Source organism: Biomphalaria glabrata, chromosome 5 (genome assembly GCF_947242115.1).
Source record: "Biomphalaria glabrata chromosome 5, xgBioGlab47.1, whole genome shotgun sequence".
Lineage (NCBI taxonomy): Eukaryota > Metazoa > Mollusca > Gastropoda > Planorbidae > Biomphalaria > Biomphalaria glabrata.
This window is the reverse complement of record NC_074715.1, coordinates 3,493,628-3,520,006: the sequence shown is the minus strand read 5'-3', so window position 1 is coordinate 3,520,006 and position 26,379 is coordinate 3,493,628. Positions and strand designations below refer to the sequence as shown.

The 26,379-nt window shown below is 35.4% G+C and overlaps 1 protein-coding gene across 1 annotated transcript; it reads left to right on the top strand.

The window, feature by feature from the left end:
* Positions 1 to 1,068: 1,068 nt before the first annotated feature.
* LOC106051171 (uncharacterized) lies at positions 1,069 to 22,010 on the top strand. The gene is made up of 6 exons (XM_056028419.1): positions 1,069 to 1,175; positions 3,570 to 3,661; positions 5,545 to 5,597; positions 10,686 to 10,776; positions 17,335 to 17,544; positions 20,006 to 22,010. Exons 2-6 carry the CDS (start codon positions 3,586 to 3,588, stop codon positions 20,479 to 20,481), a joined length of 906 nt encoding a protein of 301 aa, XP_055884394.1. The 5' UTR covers positions 1,069 to 1,175; positions 3,570 to 3,585; the 3' UTR covers positions 20,482 to 22,010.
* Positions 22,011 to 26,379: the final 4,369 nt, after the last annotated feature.

The window sequence follows — 26,379 nt, the reverse complement described above, 5'->3', positions numbered from 1 at the left end:
ATGTGGTGATTCTCAAAAGACAACACACAGAAGTCTAATGTTTTAAATTTCGACATTGATTTCAAAGTCAATAAAGAAGATCAGACATATAAATAAATATAGACTGGAAAAAGGAAATAACTTCATGTAACTTAAAAACATGTATATTTATTGTTGTCGGATTTCCGAATTCTAAAACGTTACATGATCTTCAGTCTTAGAGATTAAACAAAACTATGCTGCTCATAAATGCTGTATAATAAAGTACACAAAATTGCAAGTTACAAATTTTCGTTTCATAAAACTCTTTTATCGGCCAGTCTATATTTATTTATGTCTATGGATCTTACGAAAAAAAATGTTACTGTAGATACAAAAAAATGGAGGGGTGAAGTAAAAGCAATTTAAGCCCAAAAGAAAGTGTGTGTGTGTGCGTGCATGTTTGTAATGAAAAAATGGAAGCGTGATACAACTGGTCGTGTAGGATGTGAGTCCGAGAGGCTAAGTACTCTCGAGCTTTGCTTGGGCCAAAGGTTCGACACTAGGCTCAAGCCCCTAAAGGCAGCACAGAAAATCTCTGCTAGATAAACCCCTCCACCCCACTGGTCCACAAATGAAATTGAACTGTTGCGATCTGATCAGGGTATAAGCATGAAAGTATCGCTATATAAAATCCATTAAGGAAAAAATTTCAGAATGGGAGGTTCCAGGAAGAAAAGAAAAGATCAAGTGAGAGAAGGGAAGATATAGGTTGAAATGCTATGTACGTAATATATTTCTCTTTTAAAGAAACGTTTGTAAGAGAAAGAGACAAAGAGAGAGAAATAAAGACAAAGACAGAAAGAAAGTAGAGAAAAAAAAAGAGAAAGAGAATTAGAAAAGAAGAATGAAAGAAAAAAAAAGAAATAGAATAAGACTATTCAAATGATCGTAACAAATGTAATAAAATTAAAAAAAAAACTACACATTGTCACTTATATTTGTGTCATTCAATTAGTCATTGAAAATACGCCCTTTAATTAGCGGTTGAGAGACCATGTGATGGATGAATAACCCCGACTGCACATTTTTATATGTTGTTAGCAACTACTCTTGCCGATGGAATAACTATTTTTGCTCTTACTATTTATAAGTGTCAGTAGTTTAATTAATAACGTATTTCAACGTACATGTAAGGAGAGGATTCTGTCTTCTGAGTAAGCTATTTTATTGCTATTTCATGTATTATTTGTACATAGATGAATGATTTGAAGCTTAGTATATTAGAAAATTTAGAAAGACAATAGAATAAACATGTCTTTAACTTATTTTTGGGGGCCCCGTAAGGGGAAAAGCCACCTTATGTTTGTGCAAATGTCTGTTTGTCCGTCTGTCATTCTCAGATCTAAAAAAAAACTAGAAGAAAGCGCAAACAGGGTCATCCTAGTACAACGTCACGCCACAATTTTTATGCAGGTGGGAAGAGGCTTCAGACATTGCCAGTGATAGATTTTTGTGGAAACAGCTTGCCAGCAAATTCGCGAAAAATAATATATATATAGCTTTAAATGTGTTTATTTTTTTTATGACTTAATTTTTTTCCTTTGAAGTCCCTTGGGATTATTTCTTTAAGTAAAATGCTCTAAGAACTTGGTGCGACATTGTCTATGAACACTAGTCAGCTCCCTTGTGTAAAAAAAAATACATTTTTAGTCTAACTATGCTGTGTTACGAAGATGATTTTTTCTTTCATTTAGGTCATATGGAAGAAAATGCTACTAGAACTTGGTATATTAGTGTTTATTAAAGCTTTCCAAATTTCTCGTATTAAAAATACATACTAGATAGATTTAGATGTAATCTATTATTTTTTATTAGATCTTTATTTTTACACTACATCTAAGCTGTTTACAACAGATCTAATTTATGTTATTAAAATAAAAACATTTTAGATTCTATATCTAGAATTTCTGTGTCTAGTTTAGAATTATATAGAATAGATCAAGATCTTACATTTCAATTTCTAGATTATAATCTAGACTTAAATTTTAGATTTTGATTTCTAAAAGTCTAGATGTATATTGCAATGTTTTAAATTTTTCAAGCCAATCTTATATTTTGAAATGTAATGTTGCTTTCAGTCTCTTTATCAATAATAGACTATTAGTGTTTAATTAAGCTAACATCAATAATGGTCTTGCGGTTAGCGGAGTGGATTGATTATCTCGACAATCCTAGGTCCATAGCTGCCAGCTACCATTCTCTGTCGTCTAGCGGGACGTTTGGACTAGGAATAAGATTATCTTTAACATTCAAGGAACATTCGAAAATTTGTTTTTTTTTAGAGAAAAAAAAACATTTTTCAAACGCCAAATGAATCTTTAAAACAATAATACATTTGACAATCAAAAAAAAATCACGTATTGAATATTTCTTGCGAATCTGCGGATCCGATAGAGATTAAAAGTGGGCCGCCTCTGAGTTTGTTTGATAACACAAACTCTTTTTGTAATCCTTTTTTATTATTATTTTTTTCTGTTTTAGGTACAATAAATAATTTTTTAAAGTATCAATTTGATCGGAAAATGCATGAGGGAGAAAGAGCGTTAACAATTTTTAAAGAGAAATAAACCTATACAATACTTTAGCATAAGTTTCCCTTGTTGCTATTTCAAAAAATAAAAAAAAAAACATCACTAATAATTGTCTCATTAGTAACTTTATATTAAGGATTCATGTCTTGTCTATGTCAATAAATTTTTTTTTCAAAATTTCAGCTTATTTCGAGAATTGGTATGGGAGAAATAACGTAGACACACTTTTTACCATATGGTTCTCAACCTTTTAAGCTCGGCTACCCCTTTTTACAATTCCTCACTTTGCCGCGACCCCTCCCCCCTTACACACACACAGCAATAGAAGAGTAGACAATAGCAGACCATATTTTCGATGGTCTGAGGCGACCCCTGGTTAATCGTCAATCGACCACCAAAGGGGTCGCGACCCACAGGTTGAGAACCCCTGATATAAACAGACACGACAGACAGACAGAGTGAGTTGATATAAGCTTTGTAAATAAGAAAAGAAAGGGGTGTTGCTACCATAATATACAATATAAATCCTGGTAACAAAATAACTGGCGTAGCCGTTGTCTACTACTAGTATCAAATAACAAAATTTAATGTAAAATTAGTAAAAAAAAATATGTTTACATGATAGTACTGAATACTTTTATTAATGATACAAGCATTGTTCTTTAAAATCTAAATTTTCATACTACGAAAGTCAATAGTAAGCGCGATGTATATATTGTAAAATAAGATTTTAAATATTTTAAAAGTGACAGACTGGCCGATGAAAGGACGATAAAAAATGTACATCTTTCTTTGCGGGGCACATACAAAAAAGGTAGGCACTAAACCTCCTGGAATAAACAAAATATTAACCACAAAATAAAAAATTATAGTTGAAATGTTTTTTAGTATTTTTTTTTTTTGTTTTTTTTTCTCGATTTGAAGAAAAAGAAGATTTATGGACTTAAGTTCTATCAATAGTGCATTCGTTCAATTATACAGTATGCCATTGCTAAATTATGTATTTTCACTATCTAGACAGATTTGGTTGAAAATGGCCTTGATATTTCATGGTCTGATGCTTTCTGTCATATTGATTGAAAATGCGCTTCAAGTTTTGGGACAAAATGGTAAGATAAATTACTAAAATTAGTTGTTTAATTAATAAATTTTAGTTTCTAAAGCATTTATTTCATGATCTAATGTACCATGCATGGTTCTTTATATGAATACACCTGTGAATTATGCATTAGGAATTGTGTCTCTATTTTAAACACTGTGTATTATGCATTAGGCATTGTGTTTCTATAGTAATACACCTGTATATTATGCTCTAGGCATTGTGTCTCTTAAGGAAACCTCAGTTTACATCACGACTGTATGACTCATTTTAAGCAGTTACTTCGAACACATACAACCTCTTTAACAACATCTCTAATCAAGTTCACCTACCGCTAGCCAGATTCATTTCTGTAAAGTCTCATAAACCTACTAAACATTAATATTACCTAAGAACCTCGAGACCTTAATAATCCCTTTTTTTTAATCATAAGGAACAAAGCGAATACTTAAAAACTTTATTAGAAATTTGATGCCAGGTACAATTGCAGGAACAGAGACAATACCGTTGACGAATATCTATACCAGAAAAGACGTTAATGACCTACGTAAAAATATCAATAGCCATTTAAAAAAAACATTATAGACAATTTGATAACAACTTAGTACTTGCAAAAAAAAAAAAAAAAAAAAAAATTCTGTATTAATTTATTTTGGAAATTTTGCAATAAGGGAAAAAAATAATTAAAACAATTTAAGAAAATAAAGCAAAGGTTAAAAACCCAGCACAAATATTGAAAAGACATCTGCAGAATGAATAATTAAAAAAAATATATCTAAAAATAACAATAAACAATTAAGATCAAACATTATATCTAAGAAATTAGAAAAACAGGGGTATCCCCATTAACTAGTATAGATAACTAAACACAAAATGAAAATATAATTGAAGCAGACATTATCAATATATATTTAGCATTAGCATTCTGAGCCTCAGGAGAGTATTTTCTTTACTTTACTCTATATTAGGAAGTGCTTTATCTTCAAACCTCCTTTAGGTACGCTCATTGACTATAGTGGCTGCAGCTTTCCTTTTTTTTGTTAGCGGAAGGGGATAAATTAGATTTAACCCCCCCCCCAGCTACGCTGATGGAATTTAGTGACTGTTGTTTGCTTTGGTTTTTATAGAACCAGGAGTTTTACCCTTGCCAACGCTCGGGCATGTGATGGGATGTGATGGCTTAGCATTAACATATCACCTTCAATAAAAAATAATATTAAAGTAAAACAACTGTCACAAACATTCTTTTGGATGGGGATTTTTTTGAGGTGTTGGGTTAGGGTTTGAAACTTTACTCCTCATTACGCCCATATATATATATTGTTATGTCGTGGGTTTGAAACAATTATTAGAACTATAAACCCATCGATTCCCCAAACGCCGCTGTCACTCTGATAGAAATCTTGCCAAAGAACAAACTACAGTTGTATAGAGTCAATAACCCCTTTAAAAAACACACACTATACAATACACTAAATCGACTTCACATCAGTTTGGTACACAAGCACAAAAAGTAAACAATCTCTCCATCGAAAAAAATCCTAAACTAAATTCCCGTAACACACTAACACTATTCAGACGTCATTTGAAACCTTTCAGTATTAATTCACACGTTTAAAAGAGTGAAAGATTGTCGCTCCGAGGAAAAAAAAAATTTACAACAATATTTATGTTGATAAGATATGATAGGATTATAAAGTTACTTCGTCTTTAAGTTTATCTGGATGGCTGCTCTTACACTTTTGTCAAAACTTTTCTCCGATCAATTTGCACTTGTAAGTAGGTGTGTTGTACATTGAGTCTCTACATAATTGTAAATTCAGTTTTATCTATTTTTTTTGCATAAGTGTATAACCCATTTACCAGCGTAATGGAAAATTCTTTTTCTTTTAGGTAACGTAAGTTATCAAATTTATTTTCAATCTAAAACTTGGGAGGAAGCAAAAGTAAGTCTTCTATTTTGTATTGTATTTCTACATAAAATATATTGAAATGCACTATAAGCACTGACGGATCCAGAGGGGAGAGGGGAGATTTTTTCCCTAACCCTATCGTTCAGCTAAACCTAACCTTATACATATATATATATAATTATATATATATATCATGGGCGTAGCCAGGGGGGGGGGTTCTTGGGGTTCAAACACCCCCCGAAATTAAATCCCCCCCCCGCAGGGGGGGGGAACGGAATTAAGTGACTGATTTTTGCTTTCATTTTGTTTATTTTAGGTGAGATTTTAATACTAAATCATCACTTACCACAGCACAGCCAAGGCAGTTTTGAGTTAAAACCCTCTACCAGGGGGTTTTGAGTTTAAATCCCCCTACCAGGGGGTTTTGAGATTTAAAAAACACCTATCAGGGGGTTTTGAGATACAAATCCCTCTATTAGGGGGCTTTGAGTTTAAAACCCCCTACAGGGGGGTTTGAATTTTAAACCCCCTACCAGAGTGATTTTGCAGTTAAATCCCCCTCTTGTATAAAACAAAACAAAAAAAAATGCAAACAACAATCCCCAAATTCCAACAGCACAGTTGAGGAAGATTTTGATTTTAAAACCCCCTCTAAAATTTACGATAAACCCCATCTTCAATATAAAAAAAGCAAATTACACACTCAAAATTCTATGAGCGTAGCCAAAGGGGTTTTGAGTTTAAACCCCCCTCCCCTTCAGTTAGGGTTTGAAGCTAAAAAGTACCTCTTCAATATAAAAAAAAAAAGCAAATTACACACTATAAAATCTATGAGCGTCGCCAAAGGGGTTTTGAGTTTAAATCCCCCTTCTCCAGATGGCTTTTTCTTTAAAGTTTAAAACCCCTCCAGATGGTTTTGAGTTTAAAATTCCCCTACAGAGCGTTTAGAGTTGAAAACCTATCTCTTCAATATTATTTTAAAGCAAACTACAGTCACCAAATTCTATGATCGTAGCTAAATGGGGTTTTGAATTAAAAACAAAACAAGAAAACTCCAGAGATTTCTTAGTTTAAAACCTCTCAACAGATGATTTGACGAAAAAAACTTTCCTTTTCGATATAAAATCTAAAGCGAAATACAGGCATGTAATTCCAAGAGCGTAGTCAAGAAAGGTTACAAATTTCTACCAGTGGCTTGGGCACCTTTAATAAAGTGTGAATAGTCTTCTGCCGAAATTGAAAATCATTAAATGTGTCTCAACAAAGATGACTAAGACAGATTTTAGGAGTCAGTCATAGAGATCGGGTCTAAATCAAAGAAATCATATGCCGAACTGTGAGTCGAATCCTTAGTAAGGTTGTGACAGAGCGTCGCATGAGGTTCTCACACAAAATGAATTACGCAAAATAAGAGTTGCGGAAATAGCTTGCCGGAAAATGTGCCGAACTGCGCGAGAGGGTCTAAGTCAGTAAGAATAGCACATTAGGTTTTTGAAATAAAACTTTTTAATAGCAAGATAATGCACTGTAGATACCTCAGAATATGCATTTTGTTGGCTTTCAATACCAGAAATAGTGCTCGGCGGCGGGGCTTCGCCCCGCGCTAGGGGAGAGCTGCGAACTCCTCCAGACCCCCTTGCTAGCAAGGGCGGGGAGTCTACAATAAACAATAAACGTCTTCCGAAAGGGTCAAAATGAAATAAAAATTAATTATGTACACACACACACACACACAAATATATATATATATATATGTATTTACATATATATATATTTTTTTTTTTTCGCAGGGGGGGGGGGAGAGTCAGGGGGGAATCTCCCCCCCCCCCCAAAACCCTCCCCGAAAAAAAATCCTGGCTACGCCCATGATATATATATATATGTGTGTGTGTGTGTGTGTTTGTGAATAAAAAAGCAGTGTTTCTCAACCTTTGTCAAAAAACAAAACAAACACAAATAGTCATGTTGGTGGCCTTTCTCTTGACAGCTTAGTTGGTCTGGGGGAACGCTGTAAGCTTCCCCAGTGGGGTACGGGGCGAAGCCTTGACGCCAAGCGTTTTTCTCGCATTCTTCACAGCCGAAAAGCATTCTCCTGACATCTTATTATTCATCCTTTTAAGAAGTGCAGGTCAAATGGAGTGAAAAAAAAAGTAACATGAGGGAAATGACCGATCTTCAAGTGTGACTTACAATCATGGAAAAAGTACCGTATTTATCGTAATATTATCTTCATTTTAAGCGAGACCTCTTGTAGAAGACTTGTTTTGGTCAGATTATGAATCATCAGAATGATGATTAAACGCTCAAAAATATTTAATTTTAAGAACATTTTGAATAATGTTTTACTTGAAAAATATTCTAATATGAATTTATAGGTCCTTACTACATTGCAGATACAACCGATTTGATTCTTGAAAAGATAAGATACGCCACAGATTTAGATTGTCTTTCAGTATCGCCGCCAAAATATATATATATTCGAAATATAATATTTAATAAAAAAACTCATTTGAAAGTGCCACACTTTGTTCAATAGACATGTTTGAAACATTGTTTTGTTAAAGAACTATTATTCAAAACTCTAAACAAAATATTTCGGAAGTTGAAGGAGAAATTTAGTGGACCAATTAGATTCTACTCTAAATTTTCTAAATTTTTAGGATTCAAGTATAAATTTAGAGCTATAGTTCCATATATATATATATATATATATATATATATATATTGTTACGCATCTCACTATCCAGGCTCTCTGCAAACTGCACCATACACCAACTTAAAGAACTTGACAAGTCAGGGCTCCAAAATAACGTAAAGGTTTAATGTCCATAAATAACAGCCAATACTGTACAATTGGCAGCACGTAGAACAGTACAAATAGCTCTGCGATAACAAATATCTCTCCGATAACACCGTTCAGCCGTATCAAGTCTTGCACTGGCCTCTCCGTCTCGTTCCGGGCTTGCACTGGGTTCAACAGTTCAGGACTGACTTCACACACTTGGGTTCGTTGTGTCGGACTCGATCGCAGACCAAGATTAAGACGCCAGCCGTCTCAACTGTACTTGACAGTACTCCGCACTGAACCGTCGTAATGCTCCGTACAGAACCAAACCGCTGAACTGTGCTGTAGTCGACCGGACTGTAGAGAACCGGGCTCTGAACCCCTGCCGTGAACCTTCTCTCGTGAATCGTGCTGTATTGAGCCCCTTTTCTCGACTGTCTTGACTGCGACACCTCCGCTCTTATATAGGGTCCCTACTGGCCTTCTCGAACTGGACAGAACGCCGCTCGACGTTTCTAGGTGGTCAGATGACTACAACTCTCGTGACGCTCCTGAGCTCTGTTCACGACGACGATCCTACTCGAACATTCATGTTGATACTCGTCTCGGCTGACCGTCTCGTCACGGTTGACCGCTCGTCTAGCGCTGGCCTGGGGCGATTTGCGTCGGCTGACTACACACACACCACTACCCCCATCTGTGCCACCACCAGGTTTATAACAATATATATATATATATACAATACAATACAATACATATAAATATTTTATATTATTAAAACAAATACAAAATTATATTCTTATAGCCACTGGCGGATCTTGGGGGGGGGGGGGCGGTAGGGGCGATCGCCTCTCTCCCACTTGGCCGACCCCTTCCCCAGAGGGGTCGGACGAATTTTAGTAAAGAAACCACATAATTTGTATACGAATTTATTAATAATAATAATAATCATCATTTTATTTATAAAACGCCGTTAACAAACAAAATGTAGGCTCAAGGCGCTGTAATAACATTACAAACACAAACACGACAGCTAAAATGACAAACTAATCTAAAAACGTTTTAAACAGATAGGACTTAATGTTCTTCTTAAAAGTGGTGTAGCATGTTGTCTGACTGAGATCAATGGGGAGTCAGTTCCAAACCTTTGGTCCGTGAACTGAAAAAGCTTGCAGACCGTAGCTCTTTAGGGAGAAACGTGGCACTACTAAAAGCGTTGAGTCCATTGAGCGCAGGGCTCTCTGGGGGGCATATGGAGTAATCAGTTCGCTAAGGTACAAGCAACAAAGTCAGAGTCCAGTAGTAGAGTAACGGCTATCTAGCGTGTGGCACAGATTCAACCGATCAGCAGAGCAGTATAACACTACCGTGCTCCAGTAGTAGGATGTGACCTCATCGGTCGGTCTTGGTCTTGCGAAGGTGACCTTCAGCGCTCGTTCTTCGCTCTAAAGATGCCGGGCAGGCGATATTCTCTTCACGGATGGCTTTGACAGGGCGGTTTTTGTCCCTTTCACAGAACTGTACGCCCTCTCGAAACAAACCTGGTTTGCTATACGGTGCCCCAACGTCATGGGCGTAGCCAGTGGGGGGGTCTTGGGGTTCACCCCCCCCTCCGAAATGAAATCCTCGCTACGCCCATGCCCAACGTATAGGCATTTGTAAAAAAAAAAAAAAATTAAAACTTTACCCCCTAGATATGCGAGTCCAAATTCCACTGGTTTTACTTCACCGACGTGGCTACAAAATCAAGGTATAGCTGCAGATTAGGCCGATGACTTCTGCCTCCTCCTGACAGAAAGCTTCTCAAAACTTCTGGATGATGATGCCAGTAAGCTCAGTCGGAGTCTACAGTTTTTTTTTAAGGCGCTTCCGCGGTGTCAAATACAAACAATGAACTGGAGGTAATACTGAAACTAATTCCGTAACACCTGCGAAAGTCCAAGAAATCAATATAAGTAGTCGACGCTGGTGTTGAACAACGAACACGTTTAATACCAAAAAAAAAGGGAACTTTCGAATGTCAGCTGTGTCCGTAAAATAATACTTGTTAAATATAATAAAGAGCTTCTTGTTTCTATTGATTCCTATTTCATTCTTACTTTTTTTTTTAAAGAATATCATGTCATCGTTACTGAGTAAAAATTTCACCCTATTTCTGAAACAATTAACTAATTCCTAATTGTTCCATAACACTTCTTATTGATAAAGTGTTGTCCTGTTTGCTTTTAATTAAAAAGAACCAACGTGCTAGTATTTTGTGTTTCATATGTATTACTTTAAAATATTACAACAAGACCATGGCTTGTTATTAATAAAAGTTTAAACCTTTTCTATAGATTGATTGTGAGACCAAAAATGGTAGTCTAGCAGAATTTACGTCAAATGAACAAGTAGTAAATCTTTTTAATAGTCCTGATTTCAATCGTTGTAAGTTGATTTTTTTTAAACAATTTCTCTTTGAACTTGCATATTCACAAATTGGATAACATTAAAAGTTTGAAACAAAGTACAAACCTTGGTGGACAACGTTGTCGAAAACGGCTCTAAAGATTTTATTGGAAACTAATTAGTTTACATATATATATATATATATATATATATATATATATATATATATATATATATATATATATATATTATAGTACGGAATAACTCTGCAATTAGTTAACTTGTCAAAACGCTAGGTTGACTCCTAAATTTTTTAAAAATATTATATACTATAATTGAATTTGTACTATAAAAATCTTTAACTTGGACTTTAGGGTCGCTGTCGTTATTAAAGAGTAAAATATAAAAAAATTGACGCAAAAGAACAATTTGCCACCGATTTCTACCTACAGATTTAAGGTGCTTTTACTAGAATTTTATAAACATTAAGTAGATTTTTACCTTCACGTAAATCAAGATTTATTTGGGGAGGGTCGGGACAAGAGACGGGGGTAAAATATTTGTTTTATCAATCATTCTTTAGCTGTTAGGAATAAAACAAAAATCTTACAAAGTTTTGCAAGCTAAACGGATTGAATTGTCTTTTTTTTTAATTTAAGTTAATTTTTTATTGCATAATTTTTTTTTACTATTTGAAAACGTGGTGTTAGGCTCTAGATTTTGAATGCTGTAATTTGTATGCATTATTATTATCATTATTACAGATCGACATGTCTCAATGGGATACTTCAACTTTACTATACATTTGTATTTATTCCATTGGTTTTGTTTTACCGCAGCAGTTTATGTCATTATATAAAGAGGTTACCAAAGGGAGACTATGAGTATGGTAGCTCTATGGTAGCTCTATGACGTAGAGCATATCTACAACAGCTAAAAGTCCTGGCATGGAGGCGTAAAGCCCAGGATAGACCAGAATGGAGAGATGTGCTAAAAAAGGCTAGGGCCTCCCATGGTCTGTTACGCCACTGGGATGAATAGAAGTAGGGGTTGTGACAGGTTAGGAAATGTGATGTGTGTTTGGCGCGTTTTATGTCTAGGGGATGATTATTTTTAAAGCTATCACACACCAGCCTATCAGCATATGAATCGGGAGCAGACACGCAACGAGAGAAGCAATGAAAGATAGATACAAAAGTTAAAAATAAAGAATATTTATTTACATAAATATACATATAAGAATGAAAAGGGGGAGGGTTTGCATCTATCTCTAAATAATATTAGACTTAATCATCACTATTGCACCTAATAAGAGAGTATGTCACTTTGTCCTCTGACTTAGCTGGTTGTCCTGTTGATGTCGCAGCTGGCTGTGTCCTGGCTTGAGGTTCTGCAGCTGGAGGTGGCGCTCTAGCGGATAGAGGGACGCCGGTGATATAGTTCTTGTGGAGTCTCAATCCCCAAAATCTGATATCTGTGGTGGGCACAGTAGGGCGGGTGGCCGGCTACCGTGGGCACAAGGATACTGCGGGCAGAGCTGATCTGCCGTGGGCAGCGTAGTTGACAGGATATGTCCAGTGAGTTGCAGAGGGTTGGCGTAGCTATGACGTCTCACACAGACTGAATCTATAGGGACGTCGCACCTAATAGCTTGACAGGTGGGCTGTCGAAAGGCGGGCAATGCCGATAGCGCCAAGTGGTAGAGTTGAGTAGATCTCAGTAGGCAAGTGCAGCGCTGAATAGCACTAAGCACAGATGCAGGTTAATAGATCGTTGATCCAAAAAATAAATAGGCAGGTAAATAGGCAATAGGCAGACACCTGAGGGAGGCTGCGGATAAATAAAGACAAGTTAGGACATGTCTCTCATACATCTTATCGATGCCCTCGACTGAGGCGCATTCGTCAGATTGGGGAAATTGCTTTAGAGCACAATGAGGAGATGATGGCAAATGGGATTTGGAAAATAGATGGCAGATAATAGCATTATATAAATGTACATAAAAGGGGAAATACTAATATAAAAATGTACATAGAAGGGGAAATACTAATATAAAAATGTACATAGAAGGGGAAATAATAATCTGAAATAAACGAACACAGGTGGATAGAGAAAGAAAAAAAAGGGGGGGGGGGTGAATTGGGCGGTGGTCGGCGACCAAGACGGTTTGTTTACATATGACCGTAGGTCGAGAACAATAGAGCGCGCTTGAATGGAGAGGGTGTCCGTTCAAGAGGCGCAACTCTCGTTAGAGTGAAATGGCTACAGGGGAGATAATTCAATACAGGGGAGATAACTCATATCTCCTTAGTATTAGTATATCTCCTTAGTATTAGTGCGATAGTAGAATTATCAAGGCTGTCAACCGAGATAAAGGAAATAAAATAAGGTGTACAAATATATACATGGTTGCATCAATGATCAATTGATGCAACGTAGCATTAATAGATTAATGCAATACATTAAATATACATTAGCCACGTTCATGTTTTCTACTTACGACAGTGAGAAATACACAATGCACTAATTAAATATAAATGAAATAATAAACTACACATGATAAAATCCAATGGAAATATACACAGAAGTAATTAAGATGGAACTTGTGATTAAGTTCCGCTTACCACCAGGTATTCCTCTAGGAGAAGGAATGTATGAAGTAGTCCAGACTCGATAGCTCAGCTCGAATGAGAAAGAGAGAGTCTGACTCGATTTAATTTACCTTATATACAAAGGCCTGGAAAATGGGGGCGGACACAGGAAATGTCCTAGGCTAAGATTTATCTTACACGTGGGTGAATTAGACTTGAGATGGGAGTCGCGCATGGGTACGTTGAGAGGCACTTGGAATCGAGTAATCTCCTAGATCAAAGAGAGACGTAGGAGAAAAGGGGAGGGGAGTGACTTGCCTTCCATACAAGGTGGTGTCCACTGCGGCTGTCAGACATCCTACCGATAAGATCAAAGAGTCTGTGCGTATCTTTGCCCCAGTCAAGGGAAGATAAGTCGAAAGACGCGGCCTAGCTATCTCCAATGTGGTCAACTAAGTCTAGCCTGGAGCGGAAAAGGTTGCGTGGGTGGAGAATTTGGGGGTAGGACGGGGAAATAATTAAAATAAAATAAATAAATAATGAAAAATAATAATTAATGCTGTGATAAGTTTGAGTGACTCTTACAGCGAGTTTTTGACTTGTCACAGGGGTTCTAAACACCCTACACTTGCCCCCAGCAGATTAGTGTTATCTACCAGGCAGTAAACACCGTAGAATGTGTTCCATAAAGCTAAGTTGCTTTCAATGCAGCACGCAGATGCTTCATACACGACCGCATAAAAAGCGATACTTTTTAGACGAGCGTAGAGGATGATTGTATAACAAGGATACCACTCATTTCCCCCCCCCCTTTTTTTCATTTTTTATGATTTAGCGAGAGATTTATTGCTGGCAGTAGATTGTTTCATAACGACGATACCAGCGTTGATTCGACCAGAATTTGGTAAATAATTACGGAGAGAAAGAGTTAAGAAGACAGTTAAAGGGTTTAAAGAAGGCTGCTTGAAACAGAGTGGAAAAACCAACGAAGATATGTAAAGACAATTAAACTAGAAAGCCCCCTGGTGGACGCCTGCTTAAAATTGAAATTCTTCTTTCAGACCTTGCGATCTATAAGGCAGATGAATTTAAGGTCATCTGTTTCTTTGGCCATCGGTTAAAGAGCAGAATGTTACGTGGCCAGCACAACGATCAACCAGCTTTTACTTTCCCCAACTTAAGTCAGGTACCCATTCGAGTTTGCTGGACTCAAGGCGATCGAAATTCAAAATACCAGTCTTAATAAAGATTCAAACCCAGGACCCCATTTTTTGTAAAGCCAAACGCTTCATCGCTCAACCACCGCACCTGTAGACAGCTGCTTCGTGAGCTTTAAATGGAAATATGGAGCTTAAGACTTGGTCTATGCAATCATTGGACTCCAAGACCTTGCCATTAGAAACCGACTTTGCTTAAAATACAAACAAAATAGTCTAAAATATGATCCAGATCGCTTTCATTCTAATTCTCTAAAGAATAAAATACACATTTACAAACTAAATAATAAACTTAATTGTTAATTGAAACCGTTAGATTAATTTAAGGGAAAGATCGGAAATTTTAAAAAAATCTATTGACTATTATTTCCTACTTTATGAACGGGATGATAGATTAAAAATTGATTTTGTATCTTTTTTTTTAATTAATTTTGTTATGCAAGAATTCTTTTCAAAGACACAATTATCTGTCAAAAGTTTAATATAAAATAGAATGTAACTTTTAAATTAGTAAAATAAAATATTAAATGCATACAGATACACAGCTCTTCTGTGTTAAACAATGGAAGGACGGAGAAAAAATTGAGTAAGATTCTAGAGAAATCACAAACACACTCTGTCCGCAAGAAAAACGTAACAGGCAAGAGATATCAGTATAAGGAGCATTTTATACGAAAGATGTAATGTTTTTTACGGCTACCTCAAGGGCTGTTCTGTGTGGTCTGTCAGTCCGTCAGTCCGTCCTGTCTAGATTTCGTAAACTAAGAAAGATAGTGAAAATCTGTCAGCATGAATGATATTTTAGAGCATTCAAAGTTCTGATGCTGATAAATAAGTTTAAAAAAAAGGAATTTGATGATTTAAAGGACAGTCTCATTAGAAACAGTTCATTGTAACATGTGCAGACATTAAAGATAATGATTGCTGGCCAAAGATAGTCCAGCTTTAAAAGTATGTTTAGATATGTATTGGCGTGCTGAACAGATCTTTGTGAGAAGAAACACGATTTCGGAACACTTTTCATCCGTTTCTCCAGAAGCAGTGCGTTCCCTTGAAAGTAAGGAGGTGATGAGGAGAAAGATGTGACCAACCAACATGATGCAACCGCAGGTACGAAATGAACAGATGCCTAGCTAATGAAGAAAAAAAAACACACATCAGAAATTTTTTTCCTGTGTTTTGCAACCAAGTCGAAAGGCTTCCTGTGCATTCCATCCTAAAGGTTGAATGATAGTTGATAGTTCAACTGTCTTTATCTTCTTTGTCATCGGCGTCTAAAATGGTCAACTGGTGAGGAGTGGTTTGTCTCCTTTAATTAGCGTGACAATTTTAGTCTACGAGTTAAGCACGATTTAGTCAGTGGGATGAATGTTATAACTAAAGGAGATGTCCTGGAGAGAAACATAAAATATTAACCAAAAAGGTGAGACTAACATTGTATTCACAAGATCATATCCCAGTGATTGATTAGTATACAAAAAACAACTTTAACAGTAATCAAAAGGACAATAATGTGTAAATTTATCGTTTGTAAAAAGGGTAGTACAGCCAGTATTCGGCTCAAGACATCGTGAAAGACTTAAATCCATAAAAAGACAAATAGTAAAAACTACAACGAGCAGACTGAACAATAGTGTACAAAAAATAAATTGATTAATTATAAATTATAGCTTTTATATAGCGCTACTTTCATGCTTATAGCATGCTCAGAGCGCTTTGGTCCAATCTCATTTGTGGACCGGTTGCGGGGGGGGGGAGGGGCCTTCTAGGAGTTAATTTTCCATGCTGCCTTTAGGCGCTCAGTCGGCTGTCGAACCTCGAGCCCCCTTCTAGGTAGCCAAGACAAGCCAAGTTCAAGCGCACTTAGACTCTCGACCACGCTTCCCACCAAATACTGTGATGTATTTGAAGGTATAGGCTGTCTTCCACTCACTTACCCTATAGAAATAGATGGGACTGTACCATAAGTTATGCCAGACCGAGAACAAAGGCATTTGTAAAAATGGATAGAGGAGGATCAGAAAGAATTTTTTTTTTAATTGTGTTTATGGGCGTAGTTAGGAATTTTTTCCTGGCGGGGGTCTTCTCCCCCCCCCCGGCATTAATTATATATATATATTGGACAAACTGTAGACACCCCGCCTTTGCCAGCAAGGGATCTGAAGAAATGTTGATAGCTCCCCCATCGGGGTTCGTGTCAAGCCGCCGGGCACTTTTTCCGTTAATAGAAATCTAAAAAAAAAAACAACCAAATTCTGAGGTAGCTACAGTGCATGCTTCTATTAAGAAATGTTAGTTCAAAATCTGCTATTCTTACTTACTTAGGACTTAGTTCCTCCCGTGCCTTTCGGCACTCTGGCGGCTAGCTGCTCCACAAAAATCTGTCACTGACAATGTCAAAAGCTTCTTCCCACCTGTTGTCCACTGCTCTGATGACCTCCATGAAAGTGTAGTGCAGGGGTTCTCAGCCTGTGGGTCGCGACCCTCTCGGGGGTCGATTGACCTTTTGCCAGGGGTCGCTTAAGACCATCGAAAATATGGACTGTTATTGTCTACTCTTCTATTGCTGTATGTGTGTGTCGGGGGGGGGGGGGGTCGTGGCTGAGTGGGGGATTGTAAAAAGGGGTCACCGAGCTTAAAAGGTTGAGAACCGCTTGTGTAGTGTCAAGTTGCACTAGGTTGTTTCTGTTTTCGCTTTTTCCTCGTAATGGAAATTGATTTTAAAATGTATTTGTACGAGCTCTTCAATTATTAAGTTATACTTATCTTATTGTATAATGTCTTTACAGGTTATCACCTTTGGATCAACATCTACTTTCTTCAACAAACGGAATTGGTTTGGCTGAGTAACAACGAGACAGTTAATCTTTTTCACGATGCCGTTTCAAAATCATACACTGCATTATGTGGAAATATTTACTTTGATTTTGGTCAATCAAAATTCATAGTTCAAGTTTTGTCATGCGCCGAGAACCATTACTACATGTGTATGACATTACGTAAGAGAATTAGAATTTTTTTGTTAAATTATTACAACGCTTATATTATTTTTATTAACTTTTAACAAAACTATACTATATATCTTTCATAAAAGATCTTGATTATGCTCACGTTTCCGTTATAATCACTTATTCTTCCACTTACGAAAATCTAATTTATCACTCCTTAAATGACGTCTATACCAAGTAATACATTTTCAATATCGAAATAGCTCAAAATGAATTAAATAGCAATTTTTTTTTAGCGGCGCCAGAAAGGGGGAAAAGACGCTATTAGTTTTGTGTGGTCTATCAGTCCGTCCCGTCTAGATCTCGTAAACTAAAAAAGATAGTGAAAATCTGACAACATAATATTTTAGAGCATTCAAAGTTCTGATGCAAGGGCTACGTTTTTATTTTCTGAAAGCGGAAAATCTCGATTTTAAAATAAACAATGCAAGCAGTTTTTTCTTTAAAAATACACAACTTTTACACAATTTTTAATAGTAACCAACACTAGAGGCTATTTAGTAAGGAAACCGACTATTTACAATACTTTAAGCACATTTATGCAAACTTTTTTTTTATTTGTCTATTGTATTTCTAAATTACTACATTTACTACTACTACATACATTTACCAAAAACAAAATGTTTTCTTTTTTTTTTTTAAAGTAGAAAATATCTATTTAATATCAATATCCACACGAGTGTAACATAATTTAAAACAACAATTAGTAAGTAGTTTTGTATATTATTGCGTAAACTGCAGTAGTTCAACGTAGCCTGTAGGAATGTTTTATTTATTTATATTTTTTACGGAATTTTTTATATATTTTTTCTTAATGCTTTAAATATCACATTGACCCTTTACAAGACAACATCAATTAGATATTATATCTAATAAGGCTTCAGTTAGGCCAGGTTCACATCTAACTTCACCTTCACTTTCACCTTGCCTTGATCTTCTGGACTGTTGGGGCACCACACAAGATCTGTCAACCTTTTTTCTTTATTCGTTTCTGTCATTTGCCTTTGATGGAATTTGATTCTGATCTTTTTTTCTAAAAACATTGAAACCTACATATTTACCTTTCTGGATTGACCACTTTGGGGCGATTTTCAGTTTGTTTCAGTTTGTGTTTGCACACAAACTGTCTTTGTAATCTTGTTTATTTACAATTTTTATCAAGTATGTATTTGATAGGCGACATTTTATTATCTAAAAGTACAAAATAAAAGTTAATTAATATATTTAAAAAGATTTAATTACAGATCTAAATTTCTAACGTAAATCTCCTCTAGGTGTAAAATATTGTCAGACTAAAAGTAAGGGATTAACCTTTGAAAATGTGAAATGTGTTCTTACTGTATGAAAACTAGAACCATTTTAAAAGGACTAGAAATAAATCTGCAAATAAATCTTCTATTTTTAAGAATAGTTTTATTAAATATAAAGAACTACAAATGTAAGCGGGTTAGGTGTTTGTTTGTTTTTGTTGTTATTTTCTGGGAGGGGTGGGAGGAGGGAGAGAGTATAAAACGGTTTGTGTAAAAAGCTGAAAAAGGTTTTCGCTCTAGATCTTGATCTATATACAACAAAATAGAAATACGTATGCAAATAATTGATTAAGCTGTATTATTGTAATACTGTAATACAGGATTTTTTTTATAGCACTTAACGGTCTGACCTATGAAAAAAAAACGATGGTATCTATGAATTACTTGTCTTTTTGTCTATAAAAATATATCTGATTTAATGTATCACTAGGTTCAGTTAAAATTAAATATAAGGTCAAGTAGGCGTACTTTTCCTTGATAAGATTTCCCCCATAGTTTGTAAGCTCGATTGGGCTCGAGCAGATAAAAGAAAATATATCTCTAACATGTTTTAATCTTTAATTTTCACAATGAAGTCATTTCTTTTATCCAACGCAAGAACACCATCCATTGCCACCTTTCCCACGCTCCAAATCATCAAATAGCCTCTCTGAGCTCAAGAGCTATCAGATTTAAAAATAGCCATAAGCCCATGAGATAAAAAAAACAATTAATTCAAACCTCTTAAGTTTGACGTCATCATGAATATAGCCTTTACAAGGAAAAGGAAATAGTATGTGTCGGAAGTGATGAAAAAAGGTGCATGCGTAGTAATAAATAATAAATAATGCATTTAAAAATTACAAAGAAAGTTTGTGTTATTCAAGAAAACTCAGAAGCAGCCCCCATGCGATCGTTTTTTTATCGCTTGCAAAGTAACAGAACAGCCAATTAACGATAAAAATTCTTACAGACGTTTTCTATGACATATAATCATACATTTAAACATATATGAGTATATAAACACATACGTAAATCATAAAATATACATATATGCATCCAAATTTAAGTTATTAAATATGCATTTTAAAATCTTTATATATAGAGTTTGAAAAAAAAATGTTTAATGTATTTTATTTGGGCACATCAAAATGGGAATACAGCTGACGTGACGACAACTACAACTTCAACAACCGAGGAACCAACCACCACTACCACTACAACAACCGAGGAACCAACCACCACTACCACTTCAACAACTGAGGCACCAACCACAGCTACCACTTCAACAACTGAGGCACCAACCACAGCTACCACTTCAACAACTGAGGCACCAACCACAGCTACCACTTCAACAACTGAGGCACCAACCACAGCTACCACTTCAACAACTGAGGCACCAACCACAGCTACCACTTCAACAACTGAGGCACCAACCACAGCTACCACTTCAACAACTGAGGCACCAGCCACAACTACCACTACTCCAGCTGCTACTATGAGTACTATCAACAACACTAACACTCAAATCGGGAATACACCAGAGACCACTACACAAAGTAGCGGTATGACGTTTAAAGCTTTGTCGATTCTTTTACCATTACATCTTGTCATTTGTTTTATTGAAATATCAACTTAATTGTTGTAGCTTTCCATCCATTGATTTTGATTCGTCTAATTCTAGGTTAGTGTTTTGGGTGAAAAGTGGTTAACGAGGTTTGTTTTCTAAAATAATGGATACGGTTTAAATTTCGATAAAATTTCGGATTTTTGAATTTTATGATTTTCATGGCGCCCCTGAATCCAACAATAATAGGTACCTGAAGTAGTGAATGTAGTAAAGGCGGATAGTGTTTACGCTTACCACAAGACACCCTTGTTTCTTGGTATCACGGCAAATCAGTCAACTGCTTTAAATAGCAGTTACATTTTTCTTTTTTATATGTGTCTTCAAATTCTCGCTAAATAATATAATTTAAAAAAATCGTAACATGTCAATACAGAGTTGTTGTTGTTTATTTCTAAATATTACATATTACGACAATAATATTTAAGACACAGTAAATTTTCGCTGACTTAATAGAATTTGTCCAAAATGTTTCTTTGCAACATGTTATATATTAGTTGCTTATTTGTTTCTGGTTGACAAAACATTATTTGTTTAAATAGCATTTGAAATCACACAAAAAATGTCTAAAAAATAAATATTTATTTTCTTTATTTATGCATTGCTTTTTTTATATTTTATACGCCTAACTTCATTGTTCAATTTACTTTCTGCAACAAATACTCACTTTTGTAACTCTGTGCGGTAGTGCTGAACAACTGAAGAAAAGAGCACATTATTGTCACAACACACACTCATAAGATGTCACGATGTGTTGTGATGCCGGGGATTTTACTTGAATTAAAAATAGTTGAATAAATGACGATCTAGAATCACAATAAAAGATTCTTTGTTAAAACAAAACTCTGGAACTTTATTTAAATATAAAACGTAAGTACAGCTTATGTACAAATTACAAATCAATCAACACAATATATCACAAAGGCTTTTAAAAACAGAGCTCTTAGAAGACCGACTGACTACTATGAAAATATTTTATCGACTGGCGTTCTCTCTACTCTCGCCAATTCTCTGGCGCTAACTCTTTAAAAAAATGTCTTTGTTTAATTTCAAATCAACCAATAGATTTGAAACATCATAATCACGTTTTGGGTAAAACCTGAGGTGCTGTCAAGGGTCTAAATTTGTGGGGTAATTCCTGAGGCTCAGTAAGGGTTTATATTACTTTTAAATGTGAAATGTACAAATAATTCTATAATGGCATCTGTGACAATTATGTTTCCAATGGCACAGTCTGCAAAAGAGCTGACAGCTCAGCAGCAGAGAGCTGGCTAGAAGAAGAAGACAATAGAGCTGACAGCTCAGCAGCAGAGAGCTGGCTAGAAGAAGAAGAAGTAATTCAGTAACATTAAAAAAAAATAATTAAAATTCTCATACTAAAACTTTATCACAATATACAGATATGGTATGCGACATCTCAAGCCACCGTTCCTTTAAAAACTATACACTATTGATAATATAAGTAAAACAACAGACAAACAAGGAAGACCATACCGTAAATTAATGAAAAAGGGATCTATTTACTGCATATTTTATAATATATGTATGCAAATGTTTTGTTTTATTTATAATTTTCTAAAAAAAAAATTGTTTTGATTTATATGTTTATATCTATATTATATGTGTTCTGTTAATTACAAATTATAATTATAAATCATAATTATATATACATAATTTACAAATTATATCTGTTTTGTTAATTAAAGTACTACCTTTTAATACAAGATGTTTACTTTCTATATAGGCAGAGAACTCTCATTAGTATTATACATGTCAAAATCCTTTTAATTTTTTTAATTTAGATTTTTTTTTTAGAATTTTTCTACATTTTGCAACTACAGTGCTAGAAAAACTAATAGTATCAATAATTAAGCAAACTACTATTTTACTATGAACACAAATAGAGACTTGAAGCTAGGTACTAAAACAAACATACATATATTAAACATACATGAATAGCAGCACCAGGGATCAAGTATTGTAAGGCAGAAAGCAGTGAATTAAATGCTACCAAATTAAGGGAATGCGCCGACCAAATATTGAACTAGTGACCCTGGAAATACAAACACCTAGCGAGAATTTTGTAAATTCCTCATTTATGAATATTTAAATGTTAAAGTTTATTAGTATGGTAAGTATATAATTTTTTATACTGATTATCAACAGAAATACGAAAATATAGGCCTAGCGATAGCGCTCTAAGCGAACTTAACCTCTAAACCATCGGAATTTAAAAAAAAAAAAAACATTTTTCTGGTCCAGAGTCATTATTATTATTATTATTATTATTTCACCCGTATGCAAATTACCACCCCAGTGATCAATGGTCACATGCCTTAACTAGCCTCCCTCCCCCCCCCCACCTCGTTCGCCAACAACTTCATAGAGCCGACACAGACAACCCTTAGGCATGTATTTAGACAACCAATGTCTCTATCTAATTGTGTCTCTCCCATAACGACAAGTGGATAACATAATCACATTACATATAGAAGCTTCAGTGGGTGTGAGCAATTAAGCTTTGAACGTATCTATAGAGTTCAATCTATGTGCTGAAACTATTGTGATACACACATATTGTCATAATTCTATTGGCGGCGCGATCGGGTTAACTGTAGGTTTCGTCGACACACGTGAACTCAGGCGAATCACTCAGGTCAGCGGCTGTCAATGGACAAGGTACAGTACTGCCATTACATGCAAAAATGACCAATCATGTGATCGAAAGCCTGCATGTACGAGAGACACTGTGTAAGAAAAAGGCAGTTCAACAGAGAACGGAGTCCTCAGTGTTATGTTCGAGTCCAGAGAGAAATAGAGACAGTAGAGTTTAGTACGGTGATATACAATGTAACATTTCTAGTATTTAATTGTGTTGCCAATTGTCTGGTATTGACTGTTATCCATTCATTAAAGTACCAGATTATTTTCGAGCTCTTGTTGTCAGGTTCTTCTGTTGATGTGTTGTGTGTTTAGCAGTGTGTTTAGCAGTGTGTTTAGCAGTGTGTTTAGCCTGAGTACGGTAGAGAGAAGACACGTAACAATATATTATAAAATATATACATTATTATTCATTATATTGTATAAATAATAAAAATATATAAATGAATAGCAACACCTAAGACCAATTTTTGTTAAGAGAGAAAGTAATGACTTAAATGCTACGAAAATAAGGGACTGCGCCAACCAAGGCACCGCCTAGCGATAACGCCTAAGCGAACTTAACCTCTAGGCTAGACCATCGGAATGTCCAAAATAACATTCTTCTGGTCCAGAGTCATTTCGCCCGTATGCTAATTACCACCCCAATAGTCAATGGTCACATGCCTTAGCTAGACCCTCTCCCCACCTCTTAGCATCTGCTCACCGACTTCATAGTGCGTTCTCGCTAGGCGGTGTTGTCGTTTCCAGGGTCACTGGTTCGAGCCTTGGTCGGCGCAGTTCCTTATTTTCAAAGCATTTCAACTCACTACTTTCTCTCTTATAAACTTGGTCTCTGATGCTGCTGTTCATTTATGTTTAATATATGTATGTATCTATTTTACTAGTTTCCTGACAACAATATGATAGAATGAGATGAACTTAGAAGCCCTCAATAAGTTTGACCACGAAATCATCTATATCAAACATAGTTAATAATATTGATTATTTATAATTGTTATTTATTTAATAATTATTACTAATAAATTTAATAAAACTGAACAGTGATAGATATAATTAAGTGCATTGAAAATAAAGAAAACCTCAAAGCAAGCTATTTAAATCTGAAAATGACAAAAATGTGGTGTGGCCAAAATATGGCTTTCAAAGAAACATCTGGAAATGGATCCCTCACAAAGAAGTCGAGTTATACATTTGGGACCAGTAGGAAATCTATCACCGAATAAAGGAGTAATTGCTTCATTGCATTTGTTAGTCCCTCAAAGTTAACCACTTCATTCATTAGCTTTGTCGACGTGATCGCGCTAAGATCAAAGTTCTATATTAGGTTTATTTGGTCTTTGATTAAGGTCAAAATTACACACTGAACCATTCAAGTGTGATCTTATTTTTTTTTATATTTGGTATTGAGAGAGAGATACATGGCCTTGTACATTTGAAGACTTCAGATTTGTAGGCAAGTGAGGAAGTATTGAATGTTCCCTATAAATTGGTGAATAAGTTAGTCTGTCATTTTGCATTAGAGATTTAACATTCATATCTGCCTGATTGACTAAGGAATTACAGAATCGTTTCAATGATGAAGTTAGTCTGTCATTTTTCATTATAAAACAGGTCACTGAATTACTGAATGGAGTCTTTCATCCCTACCAAGTCATTCATATCTTAATGAATGTTACTGTTTTCAGCATAGGTCGTCCATTTTAATATCAGGGATTTGAAGTGTGAACTATATGGATAACATTTGCAGGATTGAACCAGAGGTCTTATAATTGATGTACTTGTTTTGAAAAGGCTCAATCTCTTATTCGAATCCTCAAATAAAAAAAATAACAATAATATATTCTCGAAAATGATGTACAAGAAAATGCCGTTTATAAAATTATTATTCCTTTTAAGTTAGGTCTATCTTATAATGCATACTAAATAGCTTTTCTCTTAAAAAAAACTGCTTGCATAAGTGATCTTAAAAATTAGATTTTTCGCTTTCAGAAAAAAAAAGTAGCCGTTGCATCAGAACTTTGAATGTTCTAAAATATTGTGATGTCGAATTTTCACTACATTTTTTTTAGTTTACGAGATCTAAACGGGACAGACGGACAGACGGACAGACATTTCACACAAAACTAATAGCGTCTTTTCACCTTTCGGGGGCCGCTAAAAAAGCAAATTACACACTCTAAAATATATGAGCGTAGCCATTGAGTGTTGAGTTTAAACCCCCGCCAGCGGGGTTTGAAGCTAAAAAATACATCTTCAATAGAAATAAAAAGCAAATTACTCTCAAAATGCTATGATCGTTGCCAAAAGGGGTTTTGAGTTTAAACCCCCCTTCAGAGGGGTTTTATGCTAAAAAATACCTCTTCAATATAAAAAATGTAAATTACACACTAAAATTATTTGAGCGTAGCCTATAGATGGCTTTTTTTCAAAGTTTAAAACCATCCTGATGGTTTTGAGTTTAAAATCCCCCTACAGAGCTTTTCGAGGTGAAAAACCTCTATCTTCAGTATTATTCTACAGCAAACTACAGTTACCAAATTCTATGACGGTAGCTAAATGGGGTTTTGAATTAAAAAAAAAAAAAACAACTGCAGAAATTTTTTAGTCTAAAACCCCCGACAGATGATTTTGACAATAAAACTTCACTTTTCGATATAAAATCTAATGCAACTACAGTCACCTAATTTACAAAAGAGGTTACACATTTCTACCAGTGGCGGGGCTCCATTAATAAAGTGCAGTGAACAGTCATCTGCCGAAAATGAAAAAAAAAAAACACTAAATGTGGCTCAACAAAGATGTCTAAAACAGATTTTAGGAGTCAGTTATAGAGATCGGGTCTAAATCAAGGAAATCATATGCCAAACTTAGAGTCAATACCAGAAATGGTGCTTGGCTGCAGGGGCTCCGCTCCGCGCAGAGGGAGCGCTACCCCTTTCCTGGCAATGGTGGGGAGTCTACATTTTTTCCATTAACTCTAGGAAGAGCCTATTGTAGGGCACAATAAACGTCTTCTGAAAGAATGAAGGGTCAGAATGTAATAGAGGTTATGTACACACACACACACACACACAGACATATAAATATATTTTTTTCTGGGGGAGGGGGGCGGAAAAAATCCCCCCCCCCAAACCCTCGCCCGAAAAAAATACTCTCTAATCTAGTACATAACAATATTTATATACGACCATATCTCAGTTTATCCGCTACACAAATAGATTTACGTGCGCCTTACAAACTGAAAGT

Coding starts and splice junctions, on each gene's coding strand:
- LOC106051171 (XM_056028419.1), top strand. CDS start 3,586: ATGGCCTTGATATTTCATGGTCTGATGCTTTCTGTCATATTGATTGAA. Junction 5,598..10,685: donor AAACTTGGGAGGAAGCAAAA/GTAAGTCTTCTA, acceptor CCTTTTCTATAG/ATTGATTGTGAGACCAAAAA. Junction 10,777..17,334: donor TAGTCCTGATTTCAATCGTT/GTAAGTTGATTT, acceptor ATGTCTTTACAG/GTTATCACCTTTGGATCAAC.